This window comes from Vicia villosa, unplaced genomic scaffold, assembly GCF_029867415.1.
Source record: "Vicia villosa cultivar HV-30 ecotype Madison, WI unplaced genomic scaffold, Vvil1.0 ctg.000844F_1_1, whole genome shotgun sequence".
NCBI classification, from domain to species: Eukaryota; Viridiplantae; Streptophyta; class Magnoliopsida; order Fabales; family Fabaceae; genus Vicia; species Vicia villosa.
The window spans coordinates 98,067-117,254 of NW_026705374.1; the positions used below are offsets into that span (position 1 = coordinate 98,067).

Below are 19,188 nucleotides of genomic sequence, written 5' to 3' on the forward strand. Positions count from 1 at the left end.
GGGGACCATTTACCAAGTGCCTGATTCTTTCGATCTATAGGTAAAATAACTTTCCAAACTAAGTCAGTATTAACAAAAGTTTTACCTTTCACCTTTTTATTATATGCTCTGGACACTCTTTCCTTTTGCCTTTTTATCATTTCCAGTGCTCGAAGTCTGTCTTCGTCCAAATCTACTAACTCATTCATCATTAACTCCCAGTATACGTTGGGAGGAATGTCTGCTTGTCTTTGTATTCTTACCGATTGCAAACATATCTCAATTGGGAGTACTGCATCATGTCCAAACGTCAACTGGAAAGGAGTTGTAGTTGTAGCTTTTTTTGGAGATGTCCGACAAGCCCAGAGCGCTTGATCCAGAGTCTTATGCCAATTCTTAGGTTTCTTTCCTACATGTTTCTTAATAAGGCCAATTATTATTTTGTTTGCTGCTTCAACCTGTCCATTTGCTTGGGCGTAATAAGGTGTAGAAGTAAATAACTTGAAACCTATTTCTCTGGCAAAGTCTTGCATTTTTCGTCCAGTAAAGACTGATCCCTGATCAGTTGTTATACTTTCTGGGATTCCAAACCTATATATAATGTGTTTCTGAATAAACTCAATCACAGCCTCTTGATCCACATTTGCCAGTGGTATTGCTTCGACCCATTTTGTGAAATAGTCTATTCCTACCAAAATGTACCTTTGACCTTTAGATGACTTGGGGTGAATTTCTCCAATCAAATCTAATGCCCATCCCCTGAAAGGCCATGGTTTTACTATCGTACTTAATTCGTTTGCTGGAGCGTGTTGGATACCTGCATGTTCTTGGCACTCTTGGCACCCTTTCGCAAACTCTATGCAATCCTTTAACATCGAAGGCCAATACATCCCATAACGAAACAAGAGCCATTTCATTTTGTGCCCTGCTTGATGTGCACCACATGCCCCACTATGTACGTTCGCCAGAGCCAAATATGCTTCTGCTTCACCCAAGCATTTCAACAATACCCCTTCAGGAGTTTTCTTGAATAATTCATTTCCCATCAAAAAATATGACAATGCTCTATACTTGATTCTCCTGTCTGTATCCGTCGAAGGGTTTTTTAGGTAGCTAATAATTGGACTCCTCCAATCTGTGTCTGCCAACGAGTCTATATTTAGTACTTCGAATTGTTCTTTGTTGGCATAACCCAATTGTGAGTTCTCTAGATCACTTGGCGAAAGTTTAGTAAACATTGCTCTTCCTCTTACTTCAATCAATTCCTCCAACTTTTCTTTTGATACTTTATATCCTGAAGCTAATTGTGCCAAGTCGTTTGCTTCCTGGTTATTCACCCTTGATACGTGTTTTAATTCCACATATTCGAATTTCTTGAGTAGCCTATTTGCGATGACAAAATACATGATCAAATTCTCTTTGATACACTTGTACTCCTTTGTCAATTGTTTGATGACCAATTCGGAGTCTCCTTTAATTTCGACTCTGGTTGCCCCCAATTCTAACAAAGCCTCAAGTCCAGCAATTAATGCTTCGTATTCAGCTTCATTGTTGGAGCATAATGGACCTTCGATTTTAAACTTGAGCTTTGTTGGAATTCCATCAGGAGAAATTATCAATATTCCAACCCCAGTACCCTCTCTATGCGTTGAACCATCGAAGTATAACTTCCAAGGTTTTAAGTCCACATAATGCTGATGATTCTCAACCACCGCATGGTCGACAATGAAGTCTGACACAATCTGACCTTTCATTGCCTTGAGAGGCTGAAATATTAATGAATATTCAGTAAGGGCCAAAGCCCATTTGCCAATTCGACTATGTAGTATTGGCTTAGATAACATATGTTTAATAACATCACAATGAGATGAAACGTAAACATCAACTGGCTTTATATAATACTTAAGTTTGATACAGGAGAAATACAAACAAAGGCAGAGTTTTTCTATATCAGTATATCTAGTCTCTGCATCATTGAGTACTCTACTTAAGTAATAAATGGCTCTCTCGATGCCATTCTCATCCTCCTGGGCAAGCATGCTGCCTATTGTTTTATCTGATGCTGAAATGTATAGGCGCATGTGCTTCTTCCCATTTGGGGGAGACAGAATTGGTGGACAAGTCAAGTATTGCTTTATCTGATCGAAAGCTTCTTGATGTTCAGCACGCCATTCGAATTTTCCTTGCCTAAGCCGAAGTAGAGGTGAGAAAGCTTGCGTGCGTCCACTCAAGTTAGAGATAAATCTCCTTAAGAAATTTATCTTGCCCAATAATGATTGTAATTCTTTCTTCGTGGATGGGGACTTGGTTTCCCTAATGGCTTTTGTCTTGTTCTGGTTAATTTCTATGCCTTTTTTGTGGACTACGAACCCCAAGAAATCACTTGCCTGCACAAAGAAAGCACATTTAAGGGGGTTCATCTTCAAGCCATATTTCCTCATTCTTTTGAATGATTGGCTCAGATGATCGAGATGACTCATACCCGAGGTAGATTTTACCACAATGTCATCTATATACACTTGCATGAATGTTTCTATAAAGTCATGAAATATAGAATTCATTGCTCTTTGATAAGTTGCCCCAGCGTTTTTCAAACCAAAAGGCATCACAACCCATTCGTAAGTGCCTATTGCCCCTGGGCAACGAAATGCTATCTTGGATACATCATCTTCTGCTATAAAAATTTGATTGTATCCCGAATATCCATCCAACATGCTCAAATACTCAAAACCTGCGGCTGAGTCTACTAGCATTTCTGCTATAGGCATGGGATACTCGTCTTTAGGAGTAGCTGCATTAAGGTCACGAAAGTCTATGCATACTCTTAATGAGCCATTCTTTTTAATTACAGGTACTATATTAGCAATCCACTCAACATACCTTGTAGTTTGGATAAATTTGCACCGTAAGAGTCTTTCGACCTCTGCTTTAATCTTCGAGTGAATCTCTGGCGCGAATCTTCTGGGAGTTTGCTTTACGGGCTTCTTCCCTTCTTTTATTGGTAATTTTAGTTCAACTAAATCCCTTCCTAGACCAGGCATCTCATCATAGTCCCAAGCAAAACAATCTCTGTTTTCTTTCAGCATTTTGATGACCGTTGCTTTCAATTCTGGTTTTAGTTTCGCGCTGATATATGTTATCCTTTTTTTTATCATTGTCTCCAAGATTTACTTCTTCAAGTGGATCTTGGGCCAACATCTTTATATTCGGCGCCATTAGGTCTTTTTCGAACCCCAAAGGTTCCTCGTCGTATATTGCATCCAACCTTTGGTTTGGTTCTTCTCTTATGATCTCTTCGTCTGGAGCCGTATGTTCAGGGAGTTCGAAACTCGCACGTATCTCCAATTCTGTTGTTCCTTCTTTGGTTAAAACTGCATCTATCTTTGTATCTGATAGTTCGGCTTCGAGAGCCGCCTTCCTTTTGTTCTCGGCCACATAGGCCGAAATCTTTTCGAAGAACGAAGACTCAGACATGATTAATGTCATCGTCCCAGCCTGTTGGCCGTACTGTCGGATAATTCTCCAATGGTGCTGTATCTGGTGGACCATCCATGATCTCTCTATCCCATTGTAATCCATTTGGGTGTAAAGTTAAATAGTACAATGCATTTTTATTTGGTGTATACATTTCTTCTGCAGCATGACAAGGGCCTATGTTTGCCAGGTTCCTGTCGAAGTTGGTTTTGTTCACCTGGTTGACCTCAGCCATGTAGTAACTCTGATCACCTTTGATATTCTCCACTATACCATCTTCTCTCCAAATTGTCACCCTCTGATGCATTGTTGAGGGCACAGCTGCTACCCCATGAATCCATTCCCTACCAAGCAAAAGATTGTAGTTTGCCTTTGCTGGTATAACCATGAACATGGTTGGCCTGGTAATTGAGCCTACTGTCAAATTGACTTGAAAAACTCCCAGTGTTTGTCCTATTTTGCCTTCGTAGTTAGATAAAACCATGTTATGTGGCCTTATATCCGTATCGAACATACCAATTCTTTTTAGCATGTATTGAGGCATTAGGTTCACTGCTGCTCCCCCATCAACTAGGACTTTATTAATGCCAACGTTCTCAATCTTAGCCCTGATATAGAGTGGCTTCAAATGATTTCGCATACCCTCATCAGGCCTTTCGAAGAAAGCATTCTGTTCTTCTACTGCACCATTATTCAGCACATAGTAACACACAGGCTTGTGTTTTGTCATTTCTTCGATATCAGCCTCTTCACAGTCTTCTACTTCAGTTTCCTGATTAAACTCGTGAGGGAGTACGGAAACAACATTGCAATTCAAGTTTATAGATGACACTCCATCAGAATCAAAATCATTTGTCATTCTATCCTCTTCTTTCCAAGAATTTGAACGCATCTTTTCTTCTTCATCCAAGAGTTTTTCAGCTTCGAATAATCTGCGTTCCACCGGAGGTTTGTTTGACTTTGCCCCCTGGTATGGGACTTGGTTGCTACTAGATTCTCCAGCTTCTCTTGGCCTGTATTCCTTCTGAGCCTTTTTTATTCTCTGATGCCTTCTCCACTGGGACCGAGACATAGGATTTTTCCCTTTATAATTCTCCAATCGATACGCCTCTCGATTTGGTCTTTGAAATTGTTTCCTATATGCCATTGCAGTTCTACCACCTTGGTCCCAACTTCGCCATTTGTTGGTTCTTGCATCAGCTTGCACCTACCTATCCCTTGGCGCATCTGCAGGGATTCTGAAAGTTACCCTTCGAGTTCTGGGGTGTGGGCTATCAGGTCTCTTTGTTGGAGTCCATATGTCGAAACCGTACAGGTTAGGACGCAACCCCTGAGTTTCTTGACTCATGTAGCAATACACACGTTCGAATGATCGAGCTAGCATTTCGTCATAGACTGCCCCACATCTTGGGCAGAGAGCAACTTCAGTGTTTTCTTTGTGGCATCTGACCAAAAATCCTACCAAGCTTTCCTCCATCTTTGGGTACAGTTGTAGTAGGGGATTTTGCTCTCTTCCTGGGTGTTCCCACCTTTCGCGTCGAACCCTTTCGAAGTTGGCTTCGACCCTTCGATTCAGCATGATCGAACACCTTGGACACATCCATTGCTTACCACCATTTCTCTCGTGGCAATTCCAGAGATATTCTTTGAGGCTTTCGGTTCTTGGAGGAACTTCGATGCCCCCATTTTGCCTCGTCAGCCATGTCTCTAGTTCGCCAAATTCAGACACTGGTCGTCTGGCGCTGACCATGTTAACCGCTGTTGGAGGAACTTCAGAGATCTGGATTTTCTAGAGTTTCATCCCGAGGTCTTCAGTGGCCTCACTGTTTTCTTCCTTCGATGCTTCAGTTATTTCTGTCTTGGAAGATTCTTCAACAACAGTGTTGAAGACTATTTCACCTTTTAGGCTTTCAGTAGCCTGCTTTCCATTGAACATTGCTTTAGTCTCCACAACTTCAACTTCAGAGGCCTCCACCATGTTGATATCTTCTACCTCGCAGAGGATAGCGTCAGCAATGTTCAGGGGATTGGTATCGACCCTCATATGACTCTTGGTCTTGTCAGCAAATTTCAACCTTCCATCATTGAGAGCATTTTGAATTAGATCCCTGAAAAGAAAACATTGAGAAGTTTTATGGCCTAAAAACCCATGATATTTACAAAAACCTCTTTTCTTCCGTTGTTCCATCGGAGGAATTTTTGAATTTGGAGGTAGTATCATTTGGCCATCTTTTACCAATAAATCAAATATTTCATCACACTTGGTAATGTCGAATGTATAAGTTTTCTTAGGGAACCTATCATTCTTATCGTTTTCTACTGGGTTTTTTCCATTGGCAGGATTTAGCAATTTGCAGGCGTAAGGTGGCGCTTCTTTCAATTCAGCTAAGTCTATTTCGACTTCTTCAGGGCTATACGAGTCATTGAAAGACTCATCATCAGCGTCCTCGGCTTCGACGTACGCTACTCTCTCTTTCTTATAACTTTTATTCGCCCTAACTTTTTCTGCCTTCAGTCGTTCGACTTGTCGAACCCTGTCTGCTAATTGGGCCATGTCCCTAAGGTATTGGGTATCTAGTTTCTTTCTTATTGAATAATCTAGACCACCTGCAGCCATTTCAACAAGTTCATGCTCTGGGACTGTTGTAAAACACCTTGATTTCAACAAACGGAACCTATTTAAATAATCATCAATTGTTTCTGTGAATTTTCTTTTAACACTGGCCAATTCTTTCAAACTTATCTTAGTTTGACCCATGTAGAATTGCTCATGGAAAAGCCTTTCCAAGTATGCCCATGCATCTATCGAATTTGGTGGCAAAGTAGTAAACCAAATGAAGGCATTTTTTGTCAGCGAACTAGGGAAATATTTGATCCTTAAATCATCGTTTCCCGCTAAGTCTCCTGCTTCTGTCAAATATCTAGCAATATGTTCCACCGTTGACTCATTAGTCTCGCCTGAAAATTTTGTAAATTTGGGTACCTTAGTGCCCCTAGGCAATTCTGTCTGCATGATATAATCTGATATGGGGGATGTATAGTTTGGACGTCTAAGTCCAGTACTAAGGCCATTATTGGCTATAACCCTTTCTATCATGGCAGTTAAGTTATTTTCTGTAGCCAGATTTTCTCTTCTGACTCTTTGAACAATCTCATCTGGGTGTTCGTTCCTACCCACAATCCTTAATCTGGGTCGCTCCTCCTCCGTCTCTTGTCGAACGGGGACGGTTCTTTGATTTGAAGCTTCTAAGTTAATTATTGGAGTTCCTTCGAACATCTCTGTTCTTCGTGAGGGGCCTACATCCCTAGTGGCTGTCCTAGATGACGGAACTATGTCTTGTACACGTTCTAAAATGGGCCTTGTCGTACCCTAAATTTTGACCTAAGTCTTTATTGTTAATAGATTAATCCATCAACATAGCATCAAGTCATAATAGATTCATTTGCACCATCTTTACCTGATCATTCATTTGCACCCATTATCCTTTTATTATTTATTTTAAATAATCAATTTATTTACTAATTGAAATGGTCATATTTTGATTATTAAATAAATGAATATTAAACTAAATGATAAATTTGAAAAAATAATTAAAAAAAAAACAATGAGATTTTAGTTACAAATCCATTCCAATTCATGCATAAATAAATGGTTGGGCTATGGCAAGGTTCAAGGCCCAAGTCTTTTTTTTTTTTTTTTTTTTTGTCTTTGTTACAAACTTTAATTTTGAATAGAAACAATAAGTTTTACAATTACATCCAGCATGTACAAAATGACAACAAAAAAAGAAAAAAAAGGAGAAAGTGTTTCTTCATGAGGCCTGATTTCATCTCCACGCATCACCATCATCAGTTTAAAAGGTCCACAACAAAACAAAAGGTGGTACAAGCCTCTGCTCCCCCACCAACCTTGCTGCTGCTCCTGCTCTGTAAAACTCTGCCCCACCCAAAAACCTGCACTAAACAGTCCAAACGTTACACTCAAATACCACAACAAAAACCTGCATCAAAAAGCAACACAACAGAGCATCAAAAGGGTTCAAATTCACCAAATTTCTCCCTCAAAGTCTCATCAAAAACCCCAATCTCATCCCTATATAAAGAACCTCATTCTTCAGCAACAGGGGGACGAATGAAAATACACAGATGAACCTGAAATTTTCCATCATAACCTAAACTCTTCATCACTCAATACTCCACCAATTCACATCTGTAAAACAGAATCATCCTGAAACCTGCGTACATATTCACATCCCCACATCAAACCTCTGCTGAATTCATATCACATACATCCATTAAACCTTCAAATCTGAATTAAACCTCAACTTTTCAAATCATCCACAACCGAGTTTCACCACAACAGCATAACAGAATCGAAGCAACAGAAAACATACACAGAGGCAGAAGCACAAGAGACGGAGATTGAGAAGGAGCATAGAGTGATAATACCTGAAGGGCCTCGAAGCTGACTCGCCGAAGTCGTGAAAGCCCCCTCCACGGTTGTAGCTCTTTCCTTTTTTTAGTTTTTCTGCATTTAAGTATTATCTTGTTGTTCTTCGTTCATATTTTCTCGTGTAACATCTGTGAACTTAGAACATAAAGGATTTGGGGCTTAGGGTTCAAGATTGTGTGATGTTTATTGTTATTTGTTTAACCGTGGGAGATCGAGGGAGATCGTGAGTGAGAGCGGTAAGAACAAGAGGTTGGAATTGAATCGAAATTGAGACGGGTGAGATGAGAGTGATGTCGCCATTGTTAACATTGATGGATTCAGAGAGCATAGAGAGTCACACGTGAGAGATGGAAAGAGTTTTTTCGATTTGATCCAGAGGCAGACTATTGTTTGGTCTAGGATTCTTACTAGTTCATTGGGCTTTTGTTTCAGCCCAACCCAATCCATTGCTTACACCACCACCTGCTTTAGGATTGCGCCTCATGGTCCATTAGATGTTTTAATTTATTTCTTTTCTATTTTCCCCTTTTTATTTCACCAATAAAATTAAAACAAAAAAAAACAAAAACAATTTTCATTCAATAAAACACTCGATCTAACATCGAGTCTATTTCAAAACTTTTCACAAAAAACCTAAAATCAATTCAAACTCATTACTTCATTTTGCGCCCAAGCGCGAAATCTTTTCATTGCACAAATGCAAATCTCGCCCACGTGCGAATCTCTTTTCAAAAATTGTCTTTTCGCCCAAGTGTGATTAGACCCATTTCATAAACAAAATCAAAACCCTAAAACGCTTGATCCAACGTCAAGTTGTTAACATTTTAAATTCTTTCTTAATTAAATCAAAGTGATTAAGTGACAAGGGGTGCACACCTCTTGAATACCTTTGATCCTTTGAATCAAACGATTAAAATCTTTCTTAATAAAATCAAAGTGATTAAGTGACAAGAAGTGAACACCTCTTGAATACCTTGATCCTTTGAATCAAAACACATTAATAAAATCAAAGTGATCAAGTGACAAGAAGTGCACACCTCTTGAATACCTTCGATCCTTTGAACCAAACATAAAAAATTCTTTCGTTAATCAAACTAAGAGATTAAGTGACAAGGGGTGAACACCTCTTGAATACCTTGATCTTTTGAATTAAAGTACATTAATCAAATCAGAGTGATCAAGTGACAAGAAGTGCACACCTCTTGAATACCTTGATCCTTTGAATCAAAACACGTTAATCAAATCAAAGTGATCAAGTGACAAGAAGTGCACACCTCTTGAATACCTTCGATCCTTTGAATCAAACAATTAGATCAAAGTGATTAAGTGACAAGGGATGAACACCTCTTGAATACCTTGATCCCTTGAATCAAAATACCATTAATCCAAACTTGGACAACAAGTGACAATGGGGCTCGCTCCTGTTGAATACCTTGGGTAAAGGACGCGCTAGGTGAACACCTTGCTCAAATACTTTATTAAACGTCCGCAAACATTATCCTAAAATCAATCAACAATTTCGTAGTTCTTTCGAACTACAATCGCTCTGATTCTTCCATTGAAGATATGTAGGCACGAGACTCAAATGTCTTGGCGAGCATCCTAAATAAAAAAATATAATTTCGTAGCCCCGAACTACGATTGCTCTGACTTTCCCCATTGGGAATACGTAGGCACAAGACACAAACGTCTTGGCGAGCATAATAATAAAAAATCTTTTCTTTTTTCTCAATAATAAAAACCTAAAAAACATATTCTTTCTCTTAATGGAATAAACGTAGACTTAAGCTAACACTCGATTACAAAACAACTAAATGGGTCCCATCGAGTACGATGGAGGTAAGGGGTGCTAATACCTTCCCCTTGCTTAACCGACTCCCGAACCCAAATTTGGTTACAAAGACCATCTTTGTCCATTTCATTTCATTTGTGGGTTTTATCAATATTTTCCCATTTCCCATTGGAATAAATAAAATTTGGTGGCGACTCTGTTCGATACAATTTCGTGGCGATGATTTTTTGACCCGCGACAGCTGGCGACTCTGCTGGGGACAATTCCCATTCCTAAGCGAGTCTACCCTAGTTTAGTTGTTATTTATATTGTTTGTTAGCTTTGTCTATTCTATTTGTTTCATGTATATATTTTTCCTTATCTTGCTTATTTACTTGTGGGATTTGGGAGTATTACTTTTTGAATGAAGCTCTCAACCCGAGCTTGGAAAAACAAGAGAGAAACATAAGTTAGGAGGTGGTTGTGTAGTGTTAGTCCCCAAGGTGAACACTTTGAATGGCTAATACGAAAACCCCACTTGGAGGAGACTTATTCATGAAATTTTTCATAAGATGGCTAGCCCATCGCATGAAGAAAATCTGATTTCGTCGTTAACTCCAAGGACCTTTAGAACCCGTTCCATCTATGGTGATGTAGACATCTCTACTATCAAAAATCTTAGAGCCATCATGTGAGGGGATCTTTGGGTAAAAGAACTTTGGACTATCCCATCATAAGGAGCCTTCCTCATTAGGTTGTGTTTTTCCCAGATTACATCCATATATTTTATAGCATCGTATTATATTTCATAAGGTATGTATGCCATTGCATCTCATAAGAATCACTCTTGCATAAACAATCATCATGCATTTGCATTCATTAAAACATGCATTTCCCAGAATCCAATACTCATACATCTATTCCTCCAACAGTTTAACAAGGCAAGCTGATTCCCCGACATCCTTATCAGACGCGTAGTGTTTCTCGAAAAAGAATGGCTGACCAAGAGCAACACAACATGGAAGTTAGGATGGAAATCGACGAATTGAAGGGAAGCATCACCAAGCTCACTGAGATGATGCAAGTGCTAATAGCTAGGGATGCTGAACCCCAAAGAACTGTCGTAGCTGAAGTCTCCGAAGCTGTTGAGGATCCCATTCCCGTTCAGAGGCCACCTTCTACTTGGCCAGAATTTGGTTTACCACCTGGTTATACTCCCCCATTCGCGAATACTTTGGGAGTAGGACTTTCTGCGCAACAAATTGCACCAATACCGGTCGTCGCTGAACAGTCACCGATTGTTCACACTACTGTTCAGCCTACTTTCAACAATCCTCCTTTTGTCTATCATGTTGATGATTCCGAACGTGGTGATCAAGAACACAACCACGAGGTGGAGGAAGTGAAAGAAAAGTACAATGTCCTCGAGAAAAGGTTGAAAGTCGTTGAAGGAAATGACATTTTTGGATTTGACACCATGAACCTCTGCTTGGTTTCTGACTTGACTGTACCTACAAAGTTCAAAGTCCCTGAATTCGAAAAGTACAAGGGGCATACTTGTCCTAAAGATCATCTGACTATGTACTTTCGCAAGATGGCTGCTTATGCCAACAATGACAAATTGCTTGTTCACATCTTTCAAGATAGCTTGGCTGGAGCTTCTCTGAAATGGTACATGAGTTTGAAGAGGGAGCATATCCAAACACGGAGAGACTTAGGCGAAGCTTTCCTGAAACAATACAAGTACAACATGGACTTAGCCCCTGATCGCAGACAACTTCAGACTATGACCATGAGAGATAGAGAAACTTTCAAAGTGTATGCCCAACGCTGGAGAGAGCTAGCTGCTCAAGTCGAACCTCCTCTTGCTGAAAAAGAGCTTACTGGTATGTTTATGGATACCTTGAAGCCAGTCTTCTATGAGAAAATGATTGGAAGTGTCTCTTCTAGCTTTGCTGATTTGGTCACTATTGGAGAAAGGGTTGAAGAAGGCTTGAAAAATGGCAAGATTGTCAATGCTGCTGAATCATCCAACAACAACCAAGCAAAGAGATTTCCTGGAAACTTCCAGAGGAAGAAAGAAGGAGAAATTAATGCTGCTGTGACTAGTGGTGAAGAAACTCAAAATCCACAACCTTACCAAGTTCCAACTTATCCACAAGCACCATTCATGCCTCACTATCAGTATCCACATGTTGCGGCTGCTCAACATCAACAACCGTACTTCCCAATGCCATCGCATCAACAACCATGGAACGCTTCTCATCAGAATGCTTCACAAAGTGCTCCTCAGAATGCTCAACAAAGTCAGAATAGGCAGCAGAATCAGAATAGGCCTCAGAAAGATCCGCCAAAGGAGCCTCGCCGCATCGACCCAATTCCAATGACTTACACTGAATTGTGGCCTGCACTAATCCATAAGTCGTTGATAGCTCCTAGGCCAACTAAAGCTCCAACTCCACCGTTCTCCAAAGGATATAATCCTAATGCTAAATGTGCTTTTCATAGTGGAGTAGTTGGTCATTCCATTGAAGACTGTTGGGTTCTGAAGGAGAAGGTTCAAGATCTGATCGAAAGCAAGATGCTCACCTTCCGAGATATTAATCCAAATGTGGTCACTAATCCCCTACCCCATTGAGGGCCGAGACACAAGGGATTATCCTAAATCCAGATATCAGACGGGAAAGCTCATCCTTGCTGCTGATAGTTATTAGGCCTATGTCATTTCATTTGTTAATTTTCCTTGCTTGTATTGTGCTTTGTTGCTTTTGAATTCTGTAATCCTTAATCGTAATTTTAATGAAATGAGCATTGCATTTGTTTTGAATCAATCATAATGTGTTTATCTTGCTTTAATTCTGTATCACTTACATAAAATCAAAATTCAAAAAATATTTTGCTTTTCCACTTCACTTTCTTTGTCAGCTTTCTGTCTAAGCAAGATTTGAGGGAGGATGACGAAAAACGAATATCCAATTTGCATCAGTGTGCTTTCAAACGAAACTTTGCTGATGATGTACAGGCATTCTTTCAAATCCCCAAACACTGGAGATATAAGGATGATAATCCCTTGTTAACCCCTTTGAGCCTTAGAAGTAGGTGTTTTCTTTCCGCACGAAATTGAAACCCTTAATCAAAAAACCTGGGGCAGGGTAGTTGTTCAGTTAAAATACATCCGATTTCCAAGAGAATCATTTCATGGGAACCATTCCCGACCAAAGGTTCAACCGCATCCTCTCTTCGTACACAATGTCGAAGTAGTAGTGAAAATTCAAAGCTTACGACAGTCGTTTCCCTTGGAACATCAATAAGGCAGTCACAAATCTCAAATTCTCATATCATTGAACAATTGTCATACAAGTTTGTTCAAAAAAAAAAAAAAAAAAAAAAAAAAAAAAAAAAAAAAAAAAAAAAAAAAAAAAAAAAAATCCCGCTAAGTCAAAACCTAAAAAGAAGACTTAGGCAAAAATATTAGGGATACAAAAGTCAAAATAAAAAGAGATCAAAAGATCATAGTCAAAAGAAAAACATGGACAAACTTGTGTGATTTCCAAAAGGAATAGGTGACTGCCACTTTAGGACTCATTGGTTCTCAAACATCGTCTGCAAATTCTCTTGGAACTGATTACTTATGAGAGTCAACTGAACTTAGGACTGAAGAACATCACGAAGAATGGGTGGGTTAAAATCAAAATTTGAGCCTATATCCTTTGTTTCTTAAACCGTGAACCTGGCCAAGTTACAACCTTCAAAAGTCCTAATTGAAGCAAGGTTTCTTTTGAAAGCATACTAAAGCAAGGTTGTGTTAACCTGACTCCTGAATATTTGCTAATCATTTGTTTCGATACCATGATATCACGTCATCTTTCACAACTTGAATTTCAAACTTCCATTGCATCCTCATTAGGATTTATTCATCGAATACCACAGTTGCATTTCAATAAACGATTTGTTTTCAAAACTTGCGTGCACGTCGCATTAAAATTACCATTTTGAATTGAATAGTTTCATCTGCAAATCAACACTTTCCATCAAGGAAGTTCCAACAATGAAATCATTTGAAGAGCCTAAAGTGGCATCAGCAAGGTCATATCACTTCAGAAGTCCTTCACTGGGGCATTTCATTTCAAAGTTCCCAAGGACTGGGGCATGTCATCTCAGGATCACCATGAATCCAAAACTTTGTTGAAACAAATTTCTCCATAGACTCAGCATTCTAGGGAAAATCAAGGCCAAGACCTTTCATTCAAGCAGTCCAAGCAGACTATGCCATATCAAGTAGTCTTCAAATTTGGTGTCGGGAATCATGCTTGCATCAACCTTCTACCAAGGGACATTTTCCACCTCACAAAACAAAAAAACAAAACATTACCCTCCACTGGGGCACATGTCAAAACATTCCAACCATAAATTTCATTCATAGCATGCATTCATCAATCATGCATATCATTCATGGGGCAATCTCCCAAAATATCAAATCAAAAATTCGATCCTGCTCAGCCTTTTCCATTGAAAACCAAGCCCAGTCCACCATGGATACCCAAAAAAATTCATTGCCCATTGGCACACATCCAGTAAATTCATTATTTGCATTGATCAAATTATCATATGCATCATTACACGTGCATCAATTTGCACAAAAGAAAATAAAAATAAAAATGTCTCATACATCAGCACAAAGCATGCATAGGGGATCATTATCTTCCTGTTAACTTGAGTCAACCCATTGGTTAAAATCAATCGTCATATCTCTTGTCATTAGAATCAACCCATTGGTTGAGAATAATCCTTCTCTTGTTGTCAGCCCATAGGTTGAAATTTATCATTTACTTCCTCAACTCATTGGTTGAAATTTCAGTCTTATTTCCCAGTTAACATAAGTCAACTCATTGGTTGAAATCAATTTCTTCATACCCTCATCAGCTCATTGGTTGATGGCAGCTTCATTTCTGTTCTGATCGTACTCAACTCATTGGTTGTGGACGACGTGTCAACTTTCATCAGCTCAATTGTTGATGTCAGTTATGTCTTTTTTTCAACCTATTGGTTGATAATGAATTGTTGTTTACTTACATTAACTTAGTGGTTGATGTTAGTTATGTCTTTTTTCAACTCATTGGTTGATAACGAATTGTTGTTTACTTACATTAACTTAGTGGTTGATGTTAGTTATGTCTTTTTTTCAACTCATTGGTTGATAACGAATTGTTGTTTACCTACATTAACTCATTGGTTAATGTTGGTTGTTTTCTTGTTTTAATCAACTCATTGGTTGATAGCGAATTGTTGTTTACTTACATTAACTTAGTGGTTGATGTTAGTTATGTCTTTTTTCAACTCATTGGTTGATAACGAATTGTTGTTTACTTACATTAACTTAGTGGTTGATGTTAGTTATGTCTTTTTTCAACTCATTGGTTGATAACGAATTGTTGTTTACCTACATTAGCTCATTGGTTAATGTTGGTTGTTTTCTTGTTTTAATCAACTCATTGGTTGATAGCGAACTGTTGTTTACTTACATTAACCTAGTGGTTGATGTTAGTTATGTCTTTTTCAACTCATTGGTTGATAACGAATTGTTGTTTACCTTCATTAACTTGTTGGTTGATGATGGCGTTCCCGATTTTAATCGTACTCGACTCATTGGTTGAGAATGATGTGTCGACTTTCATCATCTTAGTAATTGGTTTTAGTTTTGTCTTTTTTCAACTCATTGGTTGATAATGAATTGCTGTTTACCTTCATTAACTCGTTGGTTGATGCTGTTTGTTTCCTTGTTTTTCAACTCATTGGTTGAGAACGATTTTTTGTGCCATTGCATTTCCCCAGCAAGAATTCTCATTGGAACTCCTTGATAAATAATTTCATAAATCCCCACAGAATTTACTTTTCATCTTCATATCCTCAACAAGAACTCATTCATCCATGCATTCATGACATTTCATCGCATCAAGGGCCAAAATTCAGGTCACTTCGTATTTAATTACCTTTCGCCTTTGATATCCCGAAGATCAAAGTCATTCGAGCTATCTGGCTAAAGATAATTAAATAGGGGCATCTGTCGTACCCTAAATTTTGACCTAAGTCTTTATTGTTAATAGATTAATCCATCAACATAGCATCAAGTCATAATAGATTCATTTGCACCATCTTTACCTGATCATTCATTTGCACCCATTATCCTTTTATTATTTATTTTAAATAATCAATTTATTTACTAATTGAAATGGTCATATTTTGATTATTAAATAAATGAATATTAAACTAAATGATAAATTTGAAAAAATAATTAAAAAAAAAACAATGAGATTTTAGTTACAAATCCATTCCAATTCATGCATAAATAAATGGTTGGGCTATGGCAAGGTTCAAGGCCCAAGTCTTTTTTTTTTTTTTTTTTTTTGTCTTTGTTACAAACTTTAATTTTGAATAGAAACAATAAGTTTTACAATTACATCCAGCATGTACAAAATGACAACAAAAAAAGAAAAAAAAGGAGAAAGTGTTTCTTCATGAGGCCTGATTTCATCTCCACGCATCACCATCATCAGTTTAAAAGGTCCACAACAAAACAAAAGGTGGTACAAGCCTCTGCTCCCCCACCAACCTTGCTGCTGCTCCTGCTCTGTAAAACTCTGCCCCACCCAAAAACCTGCACTAAACAGTCCAAACGTTACACTCAAATACCACAACAAAAACCTGCATCAAAAAGCAACACAACAGAGCATCAAAAGGGTTCAAATTCACCAAATTTCTCCCTCAAAGTCTCATCAAAAACCCCAATCTCATCCCTATATAAAGAACCTCATTCTTCAGCAACAGGGGGACGAATGAAAATACACAGATGAACCTGAAATTTTCCATCATAACCTAAACTCTTCATCACTCAATACTCCACCAATTCACATCTGTAAAACAGAATCATCCTGAAACCTGCGTACATATTCACATCCCCACATCAAACCTCTGCTGAATTCATATCACATACATCCATTAAACCTTCAAATCTGAATTAAACCTCAACTTTTCAAATCATCCACAACCGAGTTTCACCACAACAGCATAACAGAATCGAAGCAACAGAAAACATACACAGAGGCAGAAGCACAAGAGACGGAGATTGAGAAGGAGCATAGAGTGATAATACCTGAAGGGCCTCGAAGCTGACTCGCCGAAGTCGTGAAAGCCCCCTCCACGGTTGTAGCTCTTTCCTTTTTTTAGTTTTTCTGCATTTAAGTATTATCTTGTTGTTCTTCGTTCATATTTTCTCGTGTAACATCTGTGAACTTAGAACATAAAGGATTTGGGGCTTAGGGTTCAAGATTGTGTGATGTTTATTGTTATTTGTTTAACCGTGGGAGATCGAGGGAGATCGTGAGTGAGAGCGGTAAGAACAAGAGGTTGGAATTGAATCGAAATTGAGACGGGTGAGATGAGAGTGATGTCGCCATTGTTAACATTGATGGATTCAGAGAGCATAGAGAGTCACACGTGAGAGATGGAAAGAGTTTTTTCGATTTGATCCAGAGGCAGACTATTGTTTGGTCTAGGATTCTTACTAGTTCATTGGGCTTTTGTTTCAGCCCAACCCAATCCATTGCTTACACCACCACCTGCTTTAGGATTGCGCCTCATGGTCCATTAGATGTTTTAATTTATTTCTTTTCTATTTTCCCCTTTTTATTTCACCAATAAAATTAAAACAAAAAAAAACAAAAACAATTTTCATTCAATAAAACACTCGATCTAACATCGAGTCTATTTCAAAACTTTTCACAAAAAACCTAAAATCAATTCAAACTCATTACTTCATTTTGCGCCCAAGCGCGAAATCTTTTCATTGCACAAATGCAAATCTCGCCCACGTGCGAATCTCTTTTCAAAAATTGTCTTTTCGCCCAAGTGTGATTAGACCCATTTCATAAACAAAATCAAAACCCTAAAACGCTTGATCCAACGTCAAGTTGTTAACATTTTAAATTCTTTCTTAATTAAATCAAAGTGATTAAGTGACAAGGGGTGCACACCTCTTGAATACCTTTGATCCTTTGAATCAAACGATTAAAATCTTTCTTAATAAAATCAAAGTGATTAAGTGACAAGAAGTGAACACCTCTTGAATACCTTGATCCTTTGAATCAAAACACATTAATAAAATCAAAGTGATCAAGTGACAAGAAGTGCACACCTCTTGAATACCTTCGATCCTTTGAACCAAACATAAAAAATTCTTTCGTTAATCAAACTAAGAGATTAAGTGACAAGGGGTGAACACCTCTTGAATACCTTGATCTTTTGAATTAAAGTACATTAATCAAATCAGAGTGATCAAGTGACAAGAAGTGCACACCTCTTGAATACCTTGATCCTTTGAATCAAAACACGTTAATCAAATCAAAGTGATCAAGTGACAAGAAGTGCACACCTCTTGAATACCTTCGATCCTTTGAATCAAACAATTAGATCAAAGTGATTAAGTGACAAGGGATGAACACCTCTTGAATACCTTGATCCCTTGAATCAAAATACCATTAATCCAAACTTGGACAACAAGTGACAATGGGGCTCGCTCCTGTTGAATACCTTGGGTAAAGGACGCGCTAGGTGAACACCTTGCTCAAATACTTTATTAAACGTCCGCAAACATTATCCTAAAATCAATCAACAATTTCGTAGTTCTTTCGAACTACAATCGCTCTGATTCTTCCATTGAAGATATGTAGGCACGAGACTCAAATGTCTTGGCGAGCATCCTAAATAAAAAAATATAATTTCGTAGCCCCGAACTACGATTGCTCTGACTTTCCCCATTGGGAATACGTAGGCACAAGACACAAACGTCTTGGCGAGCATAATAATAAAAAATCTTTTCTTTTTTCTCAATAATAAAAACCTAAAAAACATATTCTTTCTCTTAATGGAATAAACGTAGACTTAAGCTAACACTCGATTACAAAACAACTAAATGGGTCCCATCGAGTACGATGGAGGTAAGGGGTGCTAATACCTTCCCCTTGCTTAACCGACTCCCGAACCCAAATTTGGTTACAAAGACCATCTTTGTCCATTTCATTTCATTTGTGGGTTTTATCAATATTTTCCCATTTCCCATTGGAATAAATAAAATTTGGTGGCGACTCTGTTCGATACAATTTCGTGGCGATGATTTTTTGACCCGCGACAGGCCTCTCTTCTTGATTCGAAGGCTGTTTGTCTTTCCTTTTAGGTGGTGTTATTCCCATGAATTCTGCCATTCGATTCATTTGAGATGATATCTTTTGGAAAGTCTCCATGTTTTCTCTATTTGTAGTAGTAACATTTGCCATTAGTGGGCTTAAAACTGATGTCAATTCTCTGGCCAAAACCCCTACCATATCATGGTTGCTTGCATCCATTTCTTGTCGAAATGTTGCTTGGTTATTTGTGGTAAAGTGAGGCACCTGGGTAGAAAAACCAGTGTTATGTGCACTTCGACCCACTGAACTAACATTCGGTGAAAATGTCGCAT

At 38.4% G+C, this 19,188-nt stretch overlaps 1 protein-coding gene across 1 annotated transcript; it reads left to right on the forward strand.

Annotated features, from left to right (window-relative positions):
- Nucleotides 1-10,671: 10,671 nt before the first annotated feature.
- Nucleotides 10,672-12,315, forward strand: LOC131631580 (uncharacterized). The gene has a single exon (XM_058902371.1). It carries the CDS (start codon nucleotides 10,672-10,674, stop codon nucleotides 12,313-12,315), a length of 1,644 nt encoding a protein of 547 aa, XP_058758354.1.
- The last annotated feature ends 6,873 nt before the right edge of the window (nucleotides 12,316-19,188 follow it).